At 31.0% G+C, this 25,840-nt stretch overlaps 1 protein-coding gene across 2 annotated transcripts in view; it reads left to right on the forward strand.

Annotated features, from left to right (window-relative positions):
• TECRL (trans-2,3-enoyl-CoA reductase like) overlaps nucleotides 1-25,840 on the forward strand; it is a 109,964-nt gene that overhangs the window by 23,038 nt on the left and 61,086 nt on the right. For both annotated transcript variants that reach the window (XM_007193542.2, XM_007193543.2), the window contains exon 2: nucleotides 11,366-11,417. In XM_007193542.2, coding sequence (XP_007193604.1) covers nucleotides 11,366-11,417 — 52 coding nt within the window. The remainder of the gene's footprint in view (nucleotides 1-11,365; nucleotides 11,418-25,840) is intronic.

Here is a 25,840-nt window from a genome sequence, read left to right on the forward strand (position 1 = left end):
ACATGGAGCCCCAATTTCTCATTCAAATTCTACTCACTGATTTACTTAGTTGAAACAATATTGGATGCCTGGTTTATAAGCAAAAAAGAGAAGTGACACTGTAGCAAGAGAATGAAGGGAAAAGTTAAGAAATGAGAGCCAGCTTCCAGAACATGTACTTGTCATGGTAGAATTCAGTAGCTCCCAGATGGTCACGTGAAAGCTCATAATGCCTTTTAGGACCTAAGGCTTGAAATTGACATTGCCTCATCTGTCCACATTCCACTGTACAAAGCAAGCCAAAGAGCCAAGTCCAACACAACCAGCATCACTTTCTAGAGAAGTGGAAATGATGAATAGAACAAATATTTGCTAAAATAACTAATACGCCACAGATACACAGTTTCTAAGAACCATTAAAATTATCCTTCTTTTGGTAGGGCAATAAATATAATATATTTTAGGAAGAAAATTATTCAAAGTGGATGGATTTAAATATTTGATGCATAAAGAGGTAGTTAAAATCCTACATTTCTAGAAAACTGGCCACCCATAATAACTCTTTTCCCAAGAGATACTGTGAATCTTAAACTGTGGATTTCCTTGAATCACCAGGGGAAAAACAACCTCATGTTTTAAGATCTTATGCAGTATAAAATTTTGGTTATATTTTTTGTTACTGTTTTTTGTTTTGTGTTGTTTTGGTTTTTGCTGAAATTCAGTTTAACTGCATTGTGCATCTTTCAAAAGCAAATACTAGGTATCTTGAATATTAAGGTTAAATATTTATGGAGTCATGAATAGTTTCAGATTTATTATAAAACTAAACATATGACATATTTCACAGTGGTACCATGTTAGTTTCATTTTTGCATATAGAATTTGACATTTGAATGTATTTTTTTTAAAGTTAATTGACATATCTCTTTAACATCGTCAGTAGAAAAAAGCCAAAAATTAATTACACCACAGAGTTAACATCGCAGGTGATTTACAAACCTGATGTACATTTTTAAAAAGTAAACATCACCCTTATGAATTTGTTTGTAATCTGTACAATGAAATGATTGAGCAATAAATTTCTTTTCCTTGTCCTCCTTACATGATTAATGTTTTTAATAGTTCTTTACCACTTGAGAGAAAATACGCAATAACTTAGCAACTTAAAACAAAGGCCACTTATTTATCTCATTATTCTGTTATTTGGTGATTTAGCTTATAGTTGTTCAGCAGATCTGCTGATGTCTGCTGGGCTCAAGCCTGCTGCCATGTAGCTGGGTGATCGATCTGGGAGTGAGCTCTAGGAAAGGGTGCAACAGGGCCATGTGTCTGTCATCACTGGGGAAGCTAACTCAGGCTTCTTTATGTGAGGGTGTTAGCAGAAAGAATAGAAATACATGGCCTGTCGAGTCTTAGATTCATGACTTGCACAGCCTCACTTTCAACACATGCTTTTGGTTAAATCAAATCATAAGGCTAGCTTAAATATAACGTCCGGGGAAATAAACTCTACTTCTTGATGGGAGGATCTGCAAAATATTGTGGCCAATTTTACAATCACCACAATAGTATATAGAATAACGTATACTTTTATTACTAATAAATAGTATATACATATGTACATATATACAAAACAGATTGATAGATACTACTAATACTGAGCCCATTAATACTTATCACTTTCATTGTTATTTTCACTATATTTGAGCCTTTATTCAAAATACATTTCATGACACATAAGTTATAATTGAAGTATTCATAAATATCACCTTTTCCATTTACAACTAAAAGCAAAGCAACTTTGGTAAATGTTCTTGTCATTGTCACTGCAAATCAACAAATAGAAACCAATTATGTTTTAAGCAATAATTTTTCAATGGACTATAAATCCTTACTTCTTCCAAGACTTTTTATTCTGATTATCATTAGGCAATTATATCACTTAAATATGGCCCTGAAACATTTTACAGACTGCAATTAAGAAAATTCAAACTAGATTTAAAATATATCACATGGACTTTTTATTTCCCCTTTATCTGCATTTATATTTTGATGCACAGTATTATTGATGTAGAATATTTTTACTTATGGAAAAATCACCTTTTTCAAAGAAATGAATATAAATTAATTTGGATTATGCATAGATACATTAAGTCTTTTCCCTATGATTATGAAGCTGAATGATTAATCAGTAGGTAGTAGAATATCATTCATTTGTTAACTATTTTCTTCATATAGTTAATTTTCATGTAATAATATGTGTGACAATTTAGAAAGGAATATGATTGTCATTTGATCACTACAGGGTTTTTTTTGTTTTGTTTTTTTCTTTTTAACATAACAAAAGACACCTTATTACTCTCATCACTTAGGAAGTTCCAAGGGTTTTAGGAGCCAGAAACAAGAGGAAGACAAAATATATATTTCTTAATATAAATCACAATGCCACACAAACCAAAAGAGTTTATAAGAACACATGAAATAACCCCCACTGCACACATACCTTTTATACCTTCTTCGTGGCAATCTGACTGACACAAAGATCTACCTACTTCATGACATATAAAAATAAGAAGCAAAGCTAGATATAGACTACACCTCATGACCAATGTTTGAGCCTCCTATATTACTTAGAAATTACCCAGATATCCAGAATTATACTCACCATTCATAATAGATTTTAAAGTTAACTAAGGGTCTTGGGAATTATATTTAAGCTGACATATTACAGAACTTAATTATTGTTGCTATCAAAAAGTTTGTCAGAATTGTACTTCGGTTTAAATAAGCATACAATTTTTTTCTTACTAGTTATCTATTTTATACATAGTAGTGTATCTATGTCAATCCCAATCTCCCAATTCATCACACCACCACCACCACCACCACCCCCACCACTTTCCGCCCTTGGTGTCCATACATTTGTTATTTACATCTGTGTTCTATTTCTGCCCTGCAAACTGATTCATCTGTACCATTTTTCTAGGTTCCACATATATGTGTTAATATACAATATTTGTTTTTCCCTTTCTGACATATGTCACTCTGTATGACAGTCTCTAGATCCACCCACGTCTCTACAAATGACCCAATTTCATTCTTTTTATGGCTGAGTAATATTCCATTGTATATATGTACCACATCTTCTTTATCCATTCGTCTGTTGATGGGCATTTAAGTTGTTTCCATGTCCTGGCTATTGTAAATGATGCTTCAGTGAACATTGTGGTACATGACTCTTTTTGAATTATGGTTTTCACAGGGTATATGCCCAGTAGTGGGATTGCTGGGTCATATGGTAATTCTATTTATAGTTTTTGAAGGAACCTCCATACTGTTCTCCATAGTGGCTGTATCAATTTACATTCCCACCAACAGTGCAAGAAGGTTCCCTTTTCTCCACACACTCTCTAGCATTTGTTTATTGTAGATTTTCTGACAATGCCCATTCTAACTGGTGTGAGATGATACCTCATTGTAGCTTTGATTTGCATTTCTCTAATAATTAGTGATATTGAGCAGCTTTTCATGTGCTTCTTGGCCATCTGTATATCTTTTCTGGAGAAATGTCTATTTACGTCTTCTGCCTATTTTTTGATTGGGTTGTTTTTTTAATATTGAGCTGCATGAGCTGATTATATAATTTGGAGATTAATCCTTTGTTTATTGATTCATTTGCAAATATTTTCTCCCATTCTGAGGGTTGTCTTTTCATCTTGTTTGCAGTTCCCTTTGCTTTGTAAGAGCTTTTAAGTTTTATTAGGTCCCATTTGTTTATTTTTGTTTTTATTTCCATTACTCTAGGAGGTGGATCAAAAAAGATCTTGCTGTGATTTATGTCAGAGTGTTCTTCCTATGTTTTCCTCTAAGAATTGTATAGTGTCCAGTCTTACATTTAGGTCTTTAATCCATTTTGAGTTTATTTTTGTGTATGGTGTTAGGGAGTGTTCTAATTTCATTCTTTTACATGTAGCTGTCCAGTTTTCCCAGCACCACTTATTGAAGAGACTGTCTTTTCTCCATTGTATATCCTTGCCTCCTGTGTCATAGATTAGTTGACCATAGGTGCATGGGTTTATCTCTGAGCTTCCTATCCTGTTCCATTGATCTATATTTCTGTTTCTGTACCAGTACCATATTGTCTTGATTACTGTAGCATTGTAGTATAGTTTGAAGTCAGGGAGTCTGATTCCGCCAGCTCCGTTTTTTTCCCTCAAGACTGCTTTGGCTATTTGGGGTCTTTTGTGTCTCCATACAAATTTTAAGATATTTTGTTCTAGTTTTGTAAAGAATGCCACTGGTAATTTGATAGGGATTGCATTGAATCTGTAGATTGCTTTGGGTAGTATAGTCATTTTCACAATATTGATTCTTCCAATCCAAGAAAATGGTATATCTCTCCATCTGTTTGTGTCATCTTTGATTCCTTTCATCAGTGTCTTATAGTTTTCTGAGTACAAGTCTTTTACCTCCTTAGGTAGGTTTATTCCTGGGTATTTTATTCTTTTTGTTGCAATGGTAAATGGGAGTATTTCCTTAATTTCTCTTTCAGATTTTTCATCATTAGAGTATAAGAATGCAAGAGATTTCTGTGCATTAATTTTGTATCCTGCAACTTTACCAAATTCATTGATTAGCTCTAGTAGTTTTCTGGTGGCATCTTTAGAATTCTCTATGTATAGTATCATGTCATCCAGAAACAAGAAAGGACACTACATAATGATCAAGGGATCAATCCAAGAAGAAGATATAACAATTATAAATATATATGCACCCATCATAGGAGCACCTCAATACATAAGGCAACTACTAACAGCTATAAAAGAGGAAATCAACAGTAACACAATAATAGTGAAGGACTTTAACACCTCACTTACACGAATGGACAGATCATCCAGACAAAAAATTAATAAGGAAACCCAAGCTTTAAAAGACAAAATAGACCAGATAGATATTTATAAGATATTCCATCAAAAACAGCAGATTACACTTTCTTCTCAAGTGCACATGGAACATTCTCCAGGATAGATTACATCCTGGGTCACAAATCAAACCTTGGTAAATGTAAAAAATTGAAATCATATCAAGCCTCTTTTCTGACCACAACGCTATGAGATTAGAAACCAATTACAGGGGAAAAAAACGTAAAAAACACAAAAACATGGAGGCTAAACAATACGTTACTAAATAACCAAGAGATCACTGAATAAATCAAACAGGAAATCAGAAAATACCTAGAGACAAATGACAATGAAAACACGATGATCCAAAACCTATGGGAGGCAGCAAAAGCAGTTCTAAGAGGGAAGTTTATAGCTATACAAGCCTACCTCAAGAAACAAGAAAAATCCCAAATAAACAATCTAACCTTACACCTAAAGGAACTAGAGAAAGAAGAACAAACAAAACCCAAAGTTAGTAGAAGGAAAGAAATCATAAAGATCACACCTGAAATAAATGAAATAGAAACAAAGAAAAGAGTAGGAAAGATCAATAAAACTTAAAGCTGGTTCTTTGAGAAGATAAACAAAATTGATAAACCTTTAGCCAGACTCATCAAGAAAAAGAGGGAGAGGACTCAAATCAATAAAATTAGAAATGAGAAAGGAGACATTACAACGGACACCACAGAAATACAAAGCATCATAAGAGACTACTACAAGCAACTCTATGCCAATAAAATGGACAACCTGGAAGAAATGGACAAATACTTAGAAAGGTATAACCTTCCAAGACTGAACCAAGAAGAAATAGAAAATATGAACAGACCAATCACAATAATGAAATTGAAGCTGTGATTAAAAATCTTCCAACAAAAAAAGTCCAGGACCAGATGGGTTCACAGGTGAATTCTATCAAACATTTAGAGAAGAGCTGACACCCATCCTTCTCAAACTCTTCCAAAAAATTGCAGAGGAAGGAACACTCCCGAACTCATTCTATGAGGCCACCATCACCCTGATACCAAAACCATACAAAGAACTACAAAAAAAGAAAATTACAGACCAATATCACTGATGAATATAGATGCAAAACTCCTCAACAAAATACTAGCAAACAGAATCCAACAACACATTAAAAGGATCATACACCATGATCAAGTGGGATTTATCCCAGGGATGCAAGGATTCTTCAGTGTACGCAACTCAATCAATGTGATACACCATATTAAGAAACTGAAGAATAAAAACCATATGATCATCTCAATAGATGCAGAAAAAGCTTTTGACAAAATTTAACACCAATTTATGATAAAAACTCTCCAGAAAGTGGACATAAAGGGAACCTACGTCAACATAATAAAGGCTATATACGACAAACCCACAGCAAACATCATTCTCAATGGTGAAAAACTGAAAGCATTTCCTCTAAGATCAGGAACAAGACAAGGATGTCCACTCTTGCCACTATAATTTAACATAGTTTTGGAAGTCCTAGTCACGACAATCAGAGAAGAAAAAGAAATAAAAGGAATACAATTGGAAGAGAAAAAGTAAAACTGATCATAGTGTTTTTAACAGATTGTTTTCTTAATGATTACTTATTAGTTTACCCATAGGTAATACTATTTTATTTGAAATAGTCCTTCAGTATTTATACAGAAACCACTTCATTTAAATAGGATTTGAGCTTCCTTATTTCAGTAATATCATGTTAAGTCTAAACTTTCCTGAATGCAAGGATTATTTTCTTGACCTCACAAACCTGCAATAGGAAAGCATAATTAAAGTCATCTAAGAAGTAATCATACACATTAATTTCACCAGGCTTTATTTTATTCTTAAATATATGCTTTTAATTTGTGGTCTTCATGATCCTCTCTAGTCCTAAAATATTCTCGCCTAGGTTATAAATCATACATCCTAAAAAATATTCCAGAAAGACTATTCACCATGGAAAATTGTGTGTTCTATAAAACCAGAATTATTTTCTACTTTAAGAAAACATATTTCTTTTTCTTTCTTTATTTTGATAGGGTATCAAACTCTAGTTGCAATTTTTAATTTTCTTTCACATTTTCCATATGTTAGAATTTCAAGTCATAAGACAGAAAACAAGTGTATAGAAATAACCATTTATTCAATACATAATATATAAAGACTACCATTTTCATATTGAATAGAAATGGAATGGCTTTGCAATAAATACTATAAATAAATATTCTAGTCACTAAAGGACATTTAATTTTATTGAAGAATTATAAAAATTAAATATTAGTTTTAGAGTGGTTACTGAGATTTTATTTATGTCTGCAATGTTGAAATAATATAATAACTATACAAAAATTATATACAATAAAATCAGATATTCAGTCATATTTTTCACCATATTTTCCCTCTACTCATATTTATTATATTTATATGAGATATATGTATATGTAATAAGAAAATAAATAATATCTAGGCTATACTCCTAAATAAAATTTATATTTACACATAATTTACTGGGGAGTAAAGTATTTATTTAAAAGCTTATTATTCAAGCTAGTGGGAAGCAGCTGCATAGCACAGGGAGATCAGCTCAGTGCTTTGTGACAACTTAGAGGGGTGGGATAGGGAGGGTGGGAGGGAGATGCAAGAGGGAGGGGATATGGGGATATATGTATACATACAGATGATTCACTTTGTTATACAGAAGAAACTAACACAACATTGTAAAGCAACTATACTCCAATAAAGATGTTTTAAAAATTAGATAAATAAATAAATAAATAAAATAAAATCAATATCATCAGGGTAATGTTATATTAAAACAATGTGCAAATAGAGTTTTTCCAGTTATGAAACTTGAGGATAATAATAAAGGGTCTTTTTTTTTTAAAAAAAGCATATTATTTCAGAAGGATATATTTTTGAAAATTTCTATGGTGAAAATTTTAAAGAATTTATTAATGTTTATTTTCTTTTTGAATTAAAAATGAATTGACCAAATGCATTACTGCAACATATAAAGAACAATTTGTTATGATACTAAAAATTGAAAAATGTGTATATATGTACATATATTATTTTGACATAACAAAAACTCATTTTAAATAATCCAGTGTAGTATGTAAAGAAATAAAATTGATAGGCTAAAAAACAATTATCAAATTTCTTAAATAGTAAAGAAATCCAGTTAAATTTAAAACGTTTAAACCTTATTAAAAGTGATATTTCTGCATATCTATAGTATCATGTCAATTTCATTCATAGCAAAAATTCTTGATATTCTATAAAATACCAAACATGTTTGGAATTTATAAGAATGTTTTCATATAGATTGCTTATTTGTATCTTAGTTACAATCTGAAGGTTATTCACTAGTAAAATAATATATTTTTACTCAGAAAACTTCCTGTCCATTCTGAGTAATGTATATGCAACTATATATTCTATGTGTCTTTTTGTTTTATGTATACTATATATTCTCTCTGTGTCTTTAGTAAACACATCTTTTTACAAAGTTCATTAACAGTTTTTGGTTTGCACTTTGCAATTACTCTGTCAAACAAATTTCAAGTTGTTATTTTTCCTTACCATTTAATGTTCATTTCTCTAAGCAGGATAAACAGTATTCTGGAGATATCTGTTCATTTTAAGGAGTTCCTGAGAAAGTGGCTAAAATATAGTTTTAAAAATCAGTAATAGTGCAAAAAAAAGTTTTTTGTGAAATACTGCAGTATCTTCACAGGGGGCAAATTCAAGCAAATCCTAAATTTCACTTGAATGTGAAAAGCTTTTTCTAAGTCCATCAACTTAAGTGTTGAATAAAGTAATGATGGCCCAAAATTCAACTATGATCAGTTGAAATTCAGAGGTAGATTTCTGTTTCAAACATCATTTACCTTGTGTACTTAACATTTTAAGATTAATTTCCTCTAATTAGAATGAAACATTAATGAAGAGAATTTCAGGATTTCAGATGACGGAATACTTATTTCTTCCATCTGCACAATTAATGGTGATTTATAAAAGTGAACACATTATTGTAATGATAGTTTGTCCTTTTTAAGAGGTAAAACTGGCTAAAAAGTAGAAGTTATTACGAATAAACTTCTTGATGAAGCTACAGAGTCATCAATTTAGTAATCAGAAAGTCCTATATGCTCTGTTAATTATCATCTTTTCCTCTCTTTGTGCTCTGAGTACAGCTAAAGTACTGAAAGAGTTGATCAAGCATAGTCTTGTGGCTAATTGAGCAACACTGTCTGAATCATTTAATGGTTAATTATATTCTTTTCTGCTGTATTTGACTAAAATTGCTCCAGAAAGGTCAGTTCTCAAAGACTTATGCAAAATCAACATTTTAACAAGTGAAAGTCCAATGTAATTTAAAAAAATAAAAAATAAATTTAAAACTTTGTGAGAAAGCTTTTAATAACAACCCACTTCCCACATGTAGGTATTTTCAGGAGAACATAATCTTAGTCTTGAAAGTTTCTAAATTCAGAAAAAAATATGCATATGTAAATTAGAAGATTGTCATTTAATGTATGCTGGTTTGGGAAAAAAGCATACAGCTTTTCCATAGTAATCTACTTGTGAAACACTTCATATCAGATCAAGGAGCTTCTGTTTTCATGTGACTGCATTCACAGCTTTATTTTTGACTTCAACAAAAGTGACTTAACACTTCCTTATATGCTATATGGTGTGCTACATGTTGAAACACAAACTGCAATACACCAGATCATTGTTTTCAAGGACCTGATAGATTGTTGGAACCGCCAGCGCGTAAACACAAGATTATGTGCCCTCATAAAGCGGAAGCTGAGCATATAGCAAATCCTAACAGAGGAGTTGTTAATCATGAAAATTATTATTTTTTAAAAATTAGATGGCCCTTGAAAAGACTGATGGACCGGTATCTGTTACTCTAGAGATAGCACGTGGATTTTAGTCATCCCTGTCAGAGGACACAACATATAATAGTGCTTCGTGATTAAGTAACAGTGAGATAAAGCAATGAACATTGTTAAAACAAATCATCCCCTTTTAAAAACATAATTCAAATATCAAATTCAATAATCAAAATTAAAATGAAATATGACATGTTCAAGCAAATAAATTTATATTACCCTCTCTAAAAACTTTTTCAAATATTTCCTAACATCTTCCAGAAAAGGACAGTGCTATGAACAATTTAAAATTTCATAGTAACAGAATCATTTAGGGTTCTTTTGTTATTTAAAGCATAACATAAATGGAAATTAATATCATTTTTCAGTGCCCAAATCTTAGAACTTTCTTGTTAGTAAACTATATACATAGAAAAAATAAGAAAAAAATTCTGAATGGTATATCACACACTTGGTTATGGGAGGGAGTGGAATATAGTAAAAGAAATGTATTCATCATCATGCTTCTGATATATAAGACAATATTAAATATAGTATAATAATGTAAATAAGAACTGCCTGGAGTGGCATCCCTTTATGCACTTTTTTTTTTCATTTTGTCCTCCAAAATAGCCATAAGAAGATTTTTAGTGTAGCAAAAAATAAAATTATGTATGCAATATTCTGTACATGTTTAGAGAAAGGAAATAAATTTGACTTGCATGATCATGAAAATGTCTTTGATGTAGACTTTGAAGGATTGTTGGGTTTTTCATAAGCCAGTGAAGAATCAGAGGCAGAGGGGAACTTCAGTTTGCAAGTTTGATATGAACAAAATCAGAAAGTCAAAAAGTACTGTGATGGCTTGAGGTGTTTGGATAAAGCTCTTATCCTCATGAATTTTCCTATTTAGATGAAGAAACATTTTTCCCTTATTCACTTTTCTAACATTAGAAAGAGGTAATTTTAGTAGATTAGGATCAAATAACAATAATATACTTAAAGATTCCAAAATAAAAAGGTATCTAACATAGATTTTTGATGGACCTATTATATTTTTGGATGGAAGTTTTAAAAACATAACTAACTACAGGGCTTAGATAGGATATTTTTTTTTCTTATAATATTTTGAAGTAAACATTTCCCTCTTTTGTCCATGTAAATCAATTTTATATTCCTGGCCTCCTCTGATAAACTCTTTTACTATATATTTTTTCTCTTTTTGCATTTACTCATACTTTTAATTGATAGTCTCATCAATTTGGAAACCAGAAATTGAATATTATGGGCAGAGAAAATTCAAAAATATATTTTGAGATAAAAATTTGGATGAACTCACATAATTACACTATTATTATTATATACAAATATAAAACTTTGGAAAAGCTATATTGATGAAAATGTTCAAGGTTGTCAAAGCAGTAGTGCCTAAAGAGCTAAACAAAACAAGCAGGCTATTTTGTACTTATTTTACATTTTAAATATATTAAATTATGTTTTCTTCTTAAACAAATATGTAGCAAACAAATGAACACTTTTTCCTTATAATTCTATTTTCTTTTTCAGGTGACACAAAAATCTACTATTCATGATGTGAAACAAAAATTTCACAAAGCATGTAAGTTTTATATACAATTTTGAATTTATATTTCAGTCTTTTTTTTTCTCAAACTGGTTAAGATTTACCTATAAGAATAAGTTCAATATTATGATGGAAAGAGTGTGTGGAAATCATATTTTTACATGGAACTCAGAAATAATACTATGCTAAATACTTCTTCATTGTGAACATTTTCATATCTAACTTTCTAATTCACATTTTAATCTTCAACACTCTTTCAGTTTTTTATTTGAACTTTTTTCATACTAACAAGAAACTTCCTATATGTGAAAGGCATTAATCAATACAAGATATTTCTTTACATTTAAGCAAATATAGAGCAAAATTTTTACTTCAGTATTTATACTGGTCAAATATCTTCCACATAGGAATTCTTTAAACAATGCATTTAAATTGTTATTTAATTTTATTAATAGCTAAATTTAAGAGATCTCATTAAGAGATCTCCTATTACTATTTATCGGGAAATAATTATATGAGATTTCAATTTTTATTTTTACAACATTTCAATTAGTTTAGCTATAATTGTTAACATAGTGATAATGTCTATAATTCTTAGGTAACAATTTTTAAGAAACTAAATTTTTAGAGCAGTTTTAGATTCACAGAAAAATTATGCAGAAAATAGAGTTCCCATATACCCCTGCCCCACAGGGGTACAGCATTCTCCACCATAAATATACAGAGAAGTACATTTTTACACCCGCCAAACCTGCATTGACACATCATTATTAACTAAAGTCCACAGTTTACATTAGGATTCATTTTTGGTGTTGTACAGTCTGTGGATTTTGCTAAGGAGCATTTTCAATACTTTTGGATTTAGTTGAACAACATTTCTTTTCTGAAAATAGTTAAAGTTCACAATTTAATACATCAAATTGTTTAACAATGCTTGAGAGTAAAATTGGTAGAACTGTTTTATTATTTTCATTATTTTATTTCAGGAAAAATGTAGACTATTTACTGAATACTTTTTGTGTATATGACATTATGCTAGGCATAATGAATAATCAAATGAAGATAGAAGACATCTTAGCTTTCAAAAACTTGCTCATGAAGAAGAATATATATATATATATATATATATATATATATATATATATATATATATATATATATATATATATATATATAAAGAATATAAAAATAAAACCCAAGTAGTCAATGTATATAAAATTTATAAATATTTGGGGAAAGCTCTATTTAGAATTTTTAATAGGAACATAAAGCAGATACAGGATAAAATAGAATTATTTGAAATATGCTTAGCCAGTTTAAAATTCTTGAGGCAGGTGAGTTCTGATATTTTGCCATAAAGACATGTAGGATTTGGATATGCAGAAGAGAACCAGAAATGCATTATAGTAGAGAAAAAAGAATAAAACAAGAGAAGTGCAGAGATCTGTCGGGATTAATTCTCTAACCTTTAGCTTAGTAATTAACTTCTCTGTATATTTATGCCAATATTTTCTAAATTATTGAAAACTCAAAATTTGTATCTTAGTACATAATATATGTGAAAGATGTTACCCTGGTTATTTCCACAAGTATTTCCAGCTTATTTACATTCTAAATGCATTTGTTTTGTTAAGCTAGCAATTGAATTTCCATCCTTTGAAAGACTTAGTAATTTTATCTAGTAAAGTGGTTTCAGAAAGTTTAGATTGTAGTAATAAGTGCGAAGACATTTGAAAAAGACTTTTTTACTATAAAGTCGAAAGATACAACAAAATTATTTCATGTAAGTTAATAATGACAGTGTAAGAATATATTATGTCTATCACTGTCTGGAAACAAGGAAGTTAATCAAAAGCTAATCTATGAAAAAAAAAAAAAGCTAATGTATGTTTAGAAAGAATGGGCAGTCACCTTGATGTGTGATATTATGACTATTTTTATGTTAGTTTGTATCTACATATAGACATAATTATACGGTGACTTAAAATTTTAGAGCCAGTTCTACATTTATGTGGTCTAGAGCCTTTTCTAGTAATTAGGAAAGTGAGGTGTAGTAGTTTGTGAAAAATCCTAGTAACATCCAGTTTCAGAACTGGATAGTTGAAAATATGACGATAATATGGTTAGTTTTAATACCTATATCAAGACTTAAGGATTTCTTGACCCCTATTATTTTATTCACTTTTTGAAGCACAGTTCTAAACTTTATCAGCTTTAAATAAATTGTAACTTTTTCTACTTTTTCAAAATTACCTTTACTTTAAAGTATACCCATCACTTAAAGAAAAATAATATTCAGAAGATCTTGTATTTATTATAGTGTATTTCAAAAACGTATTGGTCTTTAGGTTTTACAAAGTACAGAAACACAAAAACATTTTTTTCTGTATCACATTACAGAGAAATATCTAGAAGTGAATTAAATCGGACATTATGCTTAATACATTCGCCAAATGGTGAAAGGAAATAAAAAAATATTGCTAAATCTAACAATATGTGACTCTATATATAATGGCAAAAAAAATATTATGTGTTGATTGCCTTAATATTTCATGTTTTTAGCATATTTTAAGATTGACCAATATTGAATACTTTATTCAAATTCATAAATTATTTTAACAATAAAAATATATATTATATATGTAGTTTTATATCTACAGTTGTTTTATAACTACAGTTTTGTAACAGTAAGGTTTTTACAGTTACTTCTTTACTTTCTGACAACAAATCATTTTTTATTAAGATGTTTTGGATGATGTTTATTTTTAGGCCCTGGAGTTACAATAGGAATTGTTAATCTTGTAAAGAAAAAAAAAAAAAAATATATATATATATATATATCAGAAGACTAGGTTTCCTGAGGGGAAAATTCTCCCTACATGTCATTTATCTCTATCCTTTCTTCTCTTAGGTGTTCTGACTGAACTTGATTTCTTGTCTTCCTCCTATTTCTCTGACTTGTGTCAGTGTAACATTTTTCTTAGCTCTATTTTAGAACTTTCTTTACTGTGATTTTTCTTGTCCTATAAAGTGACTATCTTATGTTCTTCTAAGGCTCATAATTTTTCAGTTCTGCTTTGTTATGAGTCATATTTTAGATTGCCCCGGTGACACCATAACAATCGGGCTGGTGAAGAGGTAGAACGGGGAGGAAACTACAGTCATAATATTAGCTGTTAAGGCAAAAGGGAAAGAGCAATGGTTTTCATGAAAAAGAGATACCTATAAAATTATAAATTATATATATGCATACACACACATAAATATATACTTTTGCCTATTTCTCCTCTTCTTATTTCATGTACCAAAATGGTAAAAAGCCCTCAGCTGCAAATCCTCCACTAGTCTTTCTTTATCTCCATCTATTTATTCATTAACACTTGTAATTATCATTCTTGTTTGTATCTTGAAGTCTCCCCTGGAGAGCTTCAGTGATTTTCATACTCATGTCTCTATACACCACACTCTAGTCATTCTCATCTTCTCACAAAGGTCTCACAGAAGAATTAAACCTTGCTTTGAAAACTGAGATGAAAAATAAAGAATTATACAAGTCCACATGACACTCTGCCTAAAACTATGTGAATCTTTTTTAAGATTTCAAGAGACTTAAAAAAAACTTCCCGTATGTATACTATTACATATGCTAGTTGAGTAGGATTATCCTATTTCATGTTACTCAATTCAACACCTATTCCACATATTCTTTATTCCAAAAGTAATTTATTCCTCCCTTGGGATACAATATAACTTTAATAGAATAATAATCGTTACTATTTTTGGAAAATAATAGAACTCACAAAGAGCCACAACCATGTATCTATTTATTTATTTATTTATTTCAAATTCACTATATGTTTATTATGAAAGTAACTACAAAGATTACGTTTATTTTAAAGTTGTAACATATTTTAGCTTTGTTTCTTTTTTTTTTTTTTTTTGGAATTTTTGAATTTTATTTTATTTATTTTTTTATACAGCAAGTTCTTATTAATTATCCATTTTATACATATTAGTGTATATATGTCAATCCCAATCTCCCAATTCATCATACCACCACCACCGCCCCACTGCCACTTTCTCCCCTTGGTGTCCATACGTTTGTTCTCTACATCTGTGTCTCAATTTCTGCCCTGCAAACCGGTTCATCTGTACCATTTTTCTAGGTTCCACATATATGCATTAATATACGATATTTGTTTTTCTCTTTCTGACTTACTTCACTCTGTATGACAGTCTCTAGATTCATCCACGTCTCTACAAATGACCCAATTTCGTTCCTTTTTATGGCTGAGTAATATTCCATTGTATATATGTACCACATCTTCTTTATCCATTCGTCTGTCAATGGGCATTTAGGTTACTTCCATGACCTGGCTATTGTAAATAGTGCTGCAATGAACATTGGGGTGCACATGTCTTTTTGAAATATGGTATTTATTAATTTAAATCTGTAATGATGTACTCTATTTTGTGGGTTTAATTAATTAACAATCAAAATGTTTGCCAGAATAACAAATAAATTCCAGTAAACAAATTCTGCCTGAATGTTACAAGTTATTTTGTTATGCTTTATCATACTCAAAATTATTTAAATTCCTACAGTCTATATCTCCACAGAAGAGGGATGAATGTGCTAGTTGGCATTGATAAAATTATTATTTTATTTTAATAAAACTAATTTAAAGAATTCTCAAAGCAAAGGCCTAGTGAATGTATGCTTTAGGAACTGTGTCCTTGTTGAAAACCAAGGAATCTCTAACAGAAATTGGAAAAATACCATTGCTGTACAAAAGTTTATAGAGATAGTTTTCATATAAATTTTATTAAAACAACTTTTGTTCTAATTTTTTAAAACTGCTATAGGTTTTGTAGTTCAAATGGTTTGCAATCACAAGATAAGTTACCCCAAAAAGCATTCCAATATCATGCAGAATATCTAAAAACAAAGTAGCTACCAAACAGTTATTATGAATGTCCACTTTTATGATTGTTTAGTGTAGGTAAATACCCTCATTATATAACTAAAACCATAGTTTTAAAGGTGATTGAGATGTAAATTCCAATGAATATTTCAAGAATATTGAATGAGATTCAATCTTTTTGCAGTAACAGATCATATAACATTTACTAAATAACTTCAAAGTTATATCAAAACATATTTTCAAAGTTTATATCAAAGCTTATACATAATTGACAAAATTAACTGTATGAGATTCTGACTCATGTAAGCATATGTACCAAACACCTGATGAATTGCTTCTAGATAATTCACCATAAATATTTTGGATCCTTATTTGAAACAAAGTTTTATTACTTTTTTATTTAGAAATTTTTAAGTAGTAAATGCTTTTTAGTGTTTCTAGCTCATATTTCTTATCAAAATATATTAGGATGCTGTGATATTGTGATTTATAATAAAAATATATATATATATATTTGGTCTTCATCCCCTTTTTCTGGCACAGAGCTCCAAAAATCCTTGGAATTTCCTAAGTGATAACAGCAGTAAAGGTGTTTTTTGTCATGTTAATTAGGTGAATTTTGGACCACACCAAAAAATGGGGGTTGATTGTCAAGCTATAATTAGAGGGTTGGAACTCTCAGAGGGGCTGGAAATTGAATCAATTGTCAATGGACTGTGATTTACTCAATCATGTCCATGTAATGAAGCTTCCATAAAATCCCCAAAGGATGGGGTTCAGAGAGGTTGGTGAACAGGTGGAGATTTGGAGAGGGAGCCTGGACACTCTGTGATTTTTCCCCACACCTTGCCCTTTGCATCTCTTCCATCTGGCTGTTCCTGAGTTATATCCTTTTATAAGAAACCCATTATATAGTTAAGTACAATGTTTCTCTGAGTTCTGTGAGCTGCAGTAGCAAATTAATTGAGCCCAAGGAGGGGGTCATGAGAACCTCTGAAGCCTCTTGAAGTTGGTCAGAAGCGCAGGTTATAACCTGGACTTGCAACTGGCATCTGAAGTGTGGGGGGAGGGGGAGGGCAGTTCTGTAGGATTGAACATTTAACCTGTGGAACCTGATGCTATCTCCAGGTAGACAGCATTAGAAATGAATCAAATTGTAGGATACCATGGTGGTGTCCTGAGCATTGTTTGTTGGTGTAGGGGGGAACTCTGCCTTACCACACACTTGTTGCAGTTGGGTGCAGAAACCAAAATAGATGTTTAAAAATTAAATAAAGAAAACCATCAGAAATAATACCAGCATGAAATTAGAATAGCAATCTATGGAATTTTTCTATTCACAGAGTTTATATGGACTAGCAACATATTTGTCAAAATTGATAAACACTTGTATAAGCAAATTGGAGGAAACCATGAAGAAGGAAAAGGAAAGCTCTTTTCTTGTGACATTTGTCTTGTGGTTTATAATTCTAGCCAACATCAAAGTTCAGCACTTGCTATGAAATACTATGCCTTATAGTATCTTTGCATGTCAAGCTCTAGCTACCTTGCATTAACATTTATAATAATAAAAATAAATATAGTTAGCTTTTATCAAATACTTTATGTCATGAATCCCCTAAGATATTCCCATGTAGCAAATTTTAAAAAATATTCACAACACCTTTATGATCATCTAGTAGTAATATAATGTTCATTTTACAGATAAAAGTCTTCAAAAAAATGATTAGGTAACTTGCCCAAGGTCATATAGCTAAGTGGCTGAGCTGGAATTTAAACTGGACTCTATACCCTGTATTCTAACCACTAACCTCCATTGCCTCTGTTTTACTGAGACATATATTTGTTAATTTCTTCAGGCAGAAATCCAAACAATACCTATTTATTTTACATGGGAAAGGCTATTGTTAATCCCCATTGGCAAGTAGGGAACTAGGTAGAAAGTTGGTTTTAGAAATTATGTAATAAATAGTAGTGCTATCAGTCTAAGCATAGTTCTCAATTTGTTATAATAACTGAAATCCCTGTCTAATGTCATATGATACCATAAGACCAACTACTAAATTAAAAACACCTATTAATATGAATAAAAGGAAGGAATGCAAATATGGCTTAAAATTGCTAATGGAATTTTCTACTGGGAAACTAATCTAAGAATTAGTAGTATATAAACTGAGGTGAAAAAAAAAAAAGAACTACAATCAGCTGAGGTGTAATTTGTACACTGACTCTATGTCATAAAATTCATTTCTGAAAGAAAAATCATTTTGCCCATGACTTGCATGGTATCAATTAGTTGACAACATCATAAGAAGTTTCAATGATATTTGTAATCTATTGGACCACTTGTCTCTGCAGCTGTCAAAAAGAGCTCTGGGAAAAAAAGCAAGAGAAGGAACAATGGAATTAGCAATCCAGTTGTAGATTCAGCCAGATGAAGGGATATATAATTTATTGTGACAGTATAAATGCATATACATCTTTGCCAAAAGGTCAGGGGGATATAATCAATGCTAAACTCTGAAAGGCTCAAGGAGAGTAACTCCAAACAAAGATAACACAGTTGAAGGATTTATCACATATAGGATAAAATAATGAGCATTCTCCAGGCAATCTGAAAGGAGCCTCCAGGACAAGGCTGTAGAATTCCCTGATCTCTCAATAAAAGAAGCTAGAAAAATGATAAATGCCACCAAAGAAAGAAGTGCCAGAATGCTTTTCTTTAAAAAGCCCTCTACTGCTAATTCAAGAAGCAGCTAATATTCTTTCTCTAGTAGTTTCCTCAGCTAAAGGAATTATGAGCCTTGTCAATAAATTACACGGAGAAATGCAGTAATTTGGCAGCTTATTTATTCTTTGGTAACAGTCAAGGTTATATTCTGTGAAAGCTATGGGAATTAAGTGGCTATTTGCCTTCTAGAAATTTAATCACTAATAGGACCCTTTTACAAGTGGGCAGCAATATCACCAGTTTTTTCATGTTACATGTATATTTCAAGACTGAGATAAGTTAATAATACTTGTCAATGCTGATGCTCTGGTCTTTGAAGAAATGCTAACAAATGTGCCACTGGACAAAAAGAAACTGGATTATATGGGCCCCCGTAAACTGAAAATAACAAAAGATATCCATCAGTTAGCTGTATTCCTGATGACCTTCAGAAAAAAATATTTCAGGAAAAGAGAGTGAAATTTCATGAATCATATTTCACTCATTTTAAAATTTGACAGAATTTTCAAAATATCTCTTCTTCAGCATATTGTATGCTATTGTATTATTTACAATTTTATGCCACATACTTTTCTTTTTCTTCAGTTTTAGAGAAAGAATCATAATAATTTTGAAGCCAGTGTATATGGTAATTTACAAAATTTTATTTCACAGATGTTTTCTGTTTCCACATGATTACCTCACAACGTAATAGTTTAAATTGTTTCTGTTTTAAATTTTATCCCTAAAAAACACTTTTTGTTTGCTACTTGAGTAACAAAAGATAATTATTTAATTCAATTTAATTCATCAGATACTTATTAAGCAAGTTAACTAATCAGGAACTATGCTATACTACTAAAAAGGTGAATATTCATAGTCTAGCCATCAGGCCTTTCTAGCATGCAGAAACATGCACGTGTGCATGCACACACACACACACACACACACACAAATTGAATAACCTTCTAATATTGATTAATACTGAATGTATTAGTTAGAAATTTCAAAAATTTTACCTTACATTAGTGTTAATCAATATTATTGTTTATCCACAGATCCTCTCTTGATCCTCAAAAGTAGTTGACAGGATATTTCCACCTTTCTTTTTCTTAAGCAAATTTCAAAATAGGTCAACAACTTACAAGTTAATAAAGAGAAATGTTAAATCTTTTTTAAAAAGTGATGCTAGATGAAGACGGCTTCCCTAATCTTGAAATTTCAGGAAAATTATAATTTATTTGCTCTTAAGATTGACATATTGAGATAAAAAATAAAACAACTAAATAATGTATAATCCATCAACATATTAAGAGCTGCAAACATACTGAAACAATATCTTGAGAAGAAACTCTATTTCAGATCTATCTTATTATGCTATGTGATACGTACTGTAAGTCACAAAGTATAATAAAATGTTCAAAACATATTTTTATGATATGTTTTATGTTTTCTATTTTGAAAATCAACTAATGATGTAAAGAATAGTGCAATTTTGTTGTCTCTAAGTCTTCTTAGCTGACTTACAGGCCCTTACCATATTTACATCTCTTGAATTTCTTACTTTAGCCAGTGATTACTTTGGGGTTTCAATCTAAACCACAGTATAAACCACTGGCACATATTAATATCCCAGGTATTGAAAATGGACCACTTCTCACTGTGGCTACTTTAAAATATTAGTCAAATTTACACTGCTGTATTCTTAATGTCATTGGATACTCACATAAGTGTTGAGAATTCTGTTTATATATGTGACAGGATTGTTTGCAGAATCTTAGGAAAGCGAACAGTTAAGGGATGGCCATTCTGCCAGTCAAGGTTCAAGTAATAAAACTGTCATAACTAATAACAATTCAAAAAGTGCATGAGGTGTGATCCTGTGTAAATTGTTCTGTCTCTCATTATGATGTAGCATTTAAGCCTGTGTATTGCTTGCAGTGTCAGGGTTATTTTGATTCATCTTTCATGACATGCTGATGTTTCCTGAGTCTGATATTATGAAATATTTTATTTTATAATCCCCAAGCACCAAAATGGTCGGGTTAGCAATATTTGATCTTGAGCAAGTACCTATATTATAGATGCACCAACTATTAGAAGAGTTAGTCTATCGACAGCAAATTATTGATTCCCAGTTCATATTTGAATGTGAGACTACGTGAGAACATTTAAATTTCAAAGAGATCCTTTTTCTTTTCTTTCTTTTTCTAAACTTTGTTTTGTTTTGTTTTTGGCGACTACTGTTTCTGATTAAATTGTATTCATTAGCAGCATTATGGAAATAATGTATGATAAGTAATGTAAAAAAGCAAGGGAGACTATTAAGACATAGCTTGAAGTAGCATTAGTCTTCTCTCTTCCCTGGGATTTTCTTCCTTAAGGAAATGTTCTAAAAGACTGGGAATGCATCACAGTGGAATTCTATGTAAACAATCTAAAAATAAGTACATGAGCTTTTAAAATGTTTTATTAATAATGCTTCATTATTGTAAGAAAATGTCATAAAGTGGTTTATTTATTCATATACATTTTCTCATCTATCTAGTTGGTGAAAAACAATTTCATTTTCCACATTCCACAAAACAGGTCATATTCAAATAGTTACTCAGATCCTGTTATAAACCTCTTGAAAATATAAATAATCTCACTGTTAAATTTAGATGTGCTAAATTATAGGACAATATTCTCTATAATCTCAAAAGATAGTAGTGTGCCAATGTCTCATTTTCATGTGTGATTTTTTTGCTTAATTTGTATATCCTTTGTTGGCAAAACAACAGATTCAATGAATAAGATTATTTTTGCAAGATAATAATAGCTTCACTTTTTGCTATAATAAAATGATGAGTATACAAGATAAATTTCCAAAAATATGAAAATTTAAAAGAATAAAGCATTATCCACCTATTATTAACATTTTCACTAATATGATGCTGATATCTCTCTATGTCTATATACATAATTTCACGTATTTTACACATTGTTCTCTAATAGCTTTTTCTGTCAGCATATTTTCTAGATAAATTTTTGTGTAAATAGTTTATGATCTACATGGTCAGTATTACTGGAGATATACTTTTGCTTGGATGAGCAATACACATTCTCTGGATACATACCTAACTGTTTCCATAATAAAGCAATATTATGTTTGTTTATTCAGCAATATTTGTTGAATGTTGAAAAATATTTATTGAACATTTACCATGTACTATGCATTGATGTATTCATTATTGATGTAATACATTATTCATTATGTATTCATGTTTGTGAACTTTAGTCATACTTGTAAGAATAATAAGCTCATTTGAAATCCTAATTTTGTATTGCAAAATTTACCCTCCTAATTTACAGACTCAAAACAGTACTTCAGAATGTCTTTTTTCCCTTTTCTCAATAACCCTGGCTATTCACAGATATCAATTTTTAGTAATTAAGGATTGGAAAAACAATTTCATTTAGTATTAGATTCCATGTATTGGATCACTAGAGAAGTTTTTCATACTCTTGTTTGTGATTTATATGTATTTTTTCTGGATATTGCCCATTCAAGGTCTTTACCCACATTTTTGTTTATTTAGATGTTTTTATTGCCTTAATAATATATGTCTTTATGAATTGGTGTACAGGCCACAGTCACTGTTTTTTATTTTCTTCTGGAAAAAAATAAATCTTATAAATCTAAATTTGCCAATTACATATTTCATATTTCCTGTTTTGTGTAGCTTAGAATTATGTTTTCATCCCCCAAACTTTAAAAATGTTATTGATGTTTTATTTTCACACTTGTAAGTTATGGTTTTGTTTTTACATAAAATATTTTTGGTATCTGGAATATATCCTGGTATAAGGAATGGATATAGGATTCTCACCATTTCAATTATCTTTGTCATTTTTAAAATTTTAGATTCTACTCATATTATTAATAAATTTATATAGCTATTTTCTCTCATATAGATATTTTATATATTTTCTTTTTTAAATATCTAAATCTTAGATATTTAAATCTTAGAGAATTAATTCTACTTTAAAAATGTTCTCATGGTCATTTATTTTGTATCATGATTTCTCTGTTTTTCATTCATAATTCTCAGAAGATAACTTCTTGATATCACTTTCATTTATTTTTAGGGTTCTATAAATTTGAATTCTAAACATTTTCAGGGGCATAGTGTTTTACAAAATTATAATCCCAATATTTATATAAATCAGTAATATTTAATTTTTAATAGTTACCAAATATCACCCTGAATAGCACTCTTATCTTTTCACCATATAGTTTATTTTTTTAATAAATTTATTTATTTTTGGCTGCATTGGGTCTTCATTGCTGCGCACAGGCTTTCTCTAGTTGTGGCGAGCAGGGGCCACTCTTTGCCGCGGTGCAGGGGCCTCTCATTGCGGTGGCCTCTCCTGTTGTGGAGCACAGTCTCTAGGAGCACGGGTTTCAGTAGCTGCAGCAAGCAGGCTCATCAGTTGTGGCTTGCGGGCTCCAGAGCACTGGCTCAGCAGTTGTGGTGCATGGCTCAGTTGCTCCGCGGCATGTGGGATCTTCCTGGACCAGGGCTCAAACCAATGTCCCCTGCATTGGCAGGTGGATTCCCAACCACTGCGCCACCAGGGAAGCCCTCACCATATATTTTAATGAGTACTAGTTCTCTCTTGAAATGCGTTAAACTATTTGTCAAATAAAGCCACACTGAAACAGCTTTTATTCATAGTATCATCTAAATGATTATAGGGTAGCATTATGCGGTATTATATAAGTATTCTGTGCATTTTAATATACAGGACTTAGGGGGGTGTGTGTCTGTGTGTATGATTAGATGTTAGGGCAAGGCATATCATCAATTGAACATATTGTTAAAATATTTACCTTTTCCATCATAGAGCTGGGAAAGTATAGAGATGTTCCAAAGTCTTTTCAGAAAATTATAAAATGCATTTGTATGAATTAAGCAATCTTTCCTGGCTAACTTATTTAGTATAGACAAAAGATTTTCAGAAACCCCAAATAATGTATATATAATACAAATATATTATGATTAACACATTACTACTCGTTATATCTATATGTTCTTAACAAGAGAATATCTTAATTCCCTATTAAAGTATCACTTGAGTCTAAAAGCCTATCTTGGTCATTTCTGAGCTGTACCTAAATAATGTAGGAGAGTCAAAAGTAAAATGATTTAACCTAAAAAGAATATTTTAGATAGATATATCTATAGTATAATTTGAGGTTGACTGTATGTTCATCAAGCAAAATTCCTATATTTTGTCATAATCCACAGTACATCATTCATCTAGTTAACTTTTAAAATGTAAGTCATTAAATTTTCTTTCACATAAAACTTCACCTTCTGTAAGATTCATGTTATTCTAGTTTACTACCTTTCATTCTTCTTTGTTTCGTACTTACCTACATAACCTTTCTCTATTTTCTTTGATGGCTCTAGAATCTGACTAAAATTACACCTTCATTTGAAGTTCTGGCATTTCATTGAAAATTACATCTAAAATAATAACCATCCAGTATGCTAGTTCCAGAACTACTTGATTTTCTGTTATTTTCACTTCCACTCTGCTTTAGCTACTTACCCCCTTATCAATACCATTAGATTTGTCATTAGTTAGAAGTTAATTTCAATATTTGAAACTCTGAACAAGTCTCTTGACCATCTATTATTCTAAACATCTCACTCTTTTGCTTCAGGACTTCCAGTTTCTGGAACTCAGGGAGATACATAGTCTCTAGAACACCACCTGTCTTTGGATTTATCATCTAGCTTAACACTGCTTTTTTTTTTTTTTTTTTTTTTGTACTTTATCTAAACTGCTCTCTTTCTGGTTGATCCATATCAAATTCTTAGCTCCACTGTGCAATCCTCTCTCCACATCCTTAAAATAAATGAGATTTATTCCTTTAATCTCATTCTCCCTATATCTTCAAATGCTTCCTCTTTATTCTTTTATCAAGAATATCTGATGAAGCAACTGACAAAGGATTAATCTCCAAAGTTTAGAAGCAGCTCATGCAGCTCAATATCAAAAAAAAAACAAACAACCCAATCCAAAAATGGGCAGAAGACCTAAATAGACATTTCTCCAAAGAAGATATACAGATTGCCAACAGACACATGAAACAATGCTCAACATCATTAATCATTAGAGAAATGCAAATCAAAACTACAATGAGATATCATCTCACACCAGTCAGAATGGCCATCATCAAAAAATCTAGAAACAATGAATGCTGGAAAGGGTGTGGAGAAAAGGGAACACTCTTGCACTGTTGGTGGGAATGTAAATTGATACAGCCACTATGGATAACAGTATGGAGGTTCCTTTAAAAACTAAAAATAGAACTACCATACGACCCAGCAATCCCACGACTGGGCATATACCCTGAGAAAACCATAATTCAAAAAGGGACATGTACCAAAATGTTCATTGCAGCTCTATTTACAATAGCCAGGACATGGAAGCAACCTAAGTGTCCATCAACAGATGAATGGATAAAGAAGATGTGGCACATATATACAATGGAATATTACTCAGCCATAAAAAGAAATGAAATTGAGTTATTTGTAGTGAGGTGGATGGACCTAGAGTCTGTCATACAGAGTGAAGTCAGAAAGAGAAAAACAAACACTGTATGCTAACACATATATATGGAATCTAAGAAGAAAAAAAAAAAGGTCATGAAGAACCTAGGGGTGAGACGGGAATAAAGACACAGACCTACTAGAGAATGGACTTGAGGATACGGGGAGGGGGAAGGGTAAGCTGTGACAAAGTGAGAGAGTGGCATGGACATATAT

Source organism: Balaenoptera acutorostrata, chromosome 5 (genome assembly GCF_949987535.1).
Source record: "Balaenoptera acutorostrata chromosome 5, mBalAcu1.1, whole genome shotgun sequence".
Classification (NCBI taxonomy): domain Eukaryota; kingdom Metazoa; phylum Chordata; class Mammalia; order Artiodactyla; family Balaenopteridae; genus Balaenoptera; species Balaenoptera acutorostrata.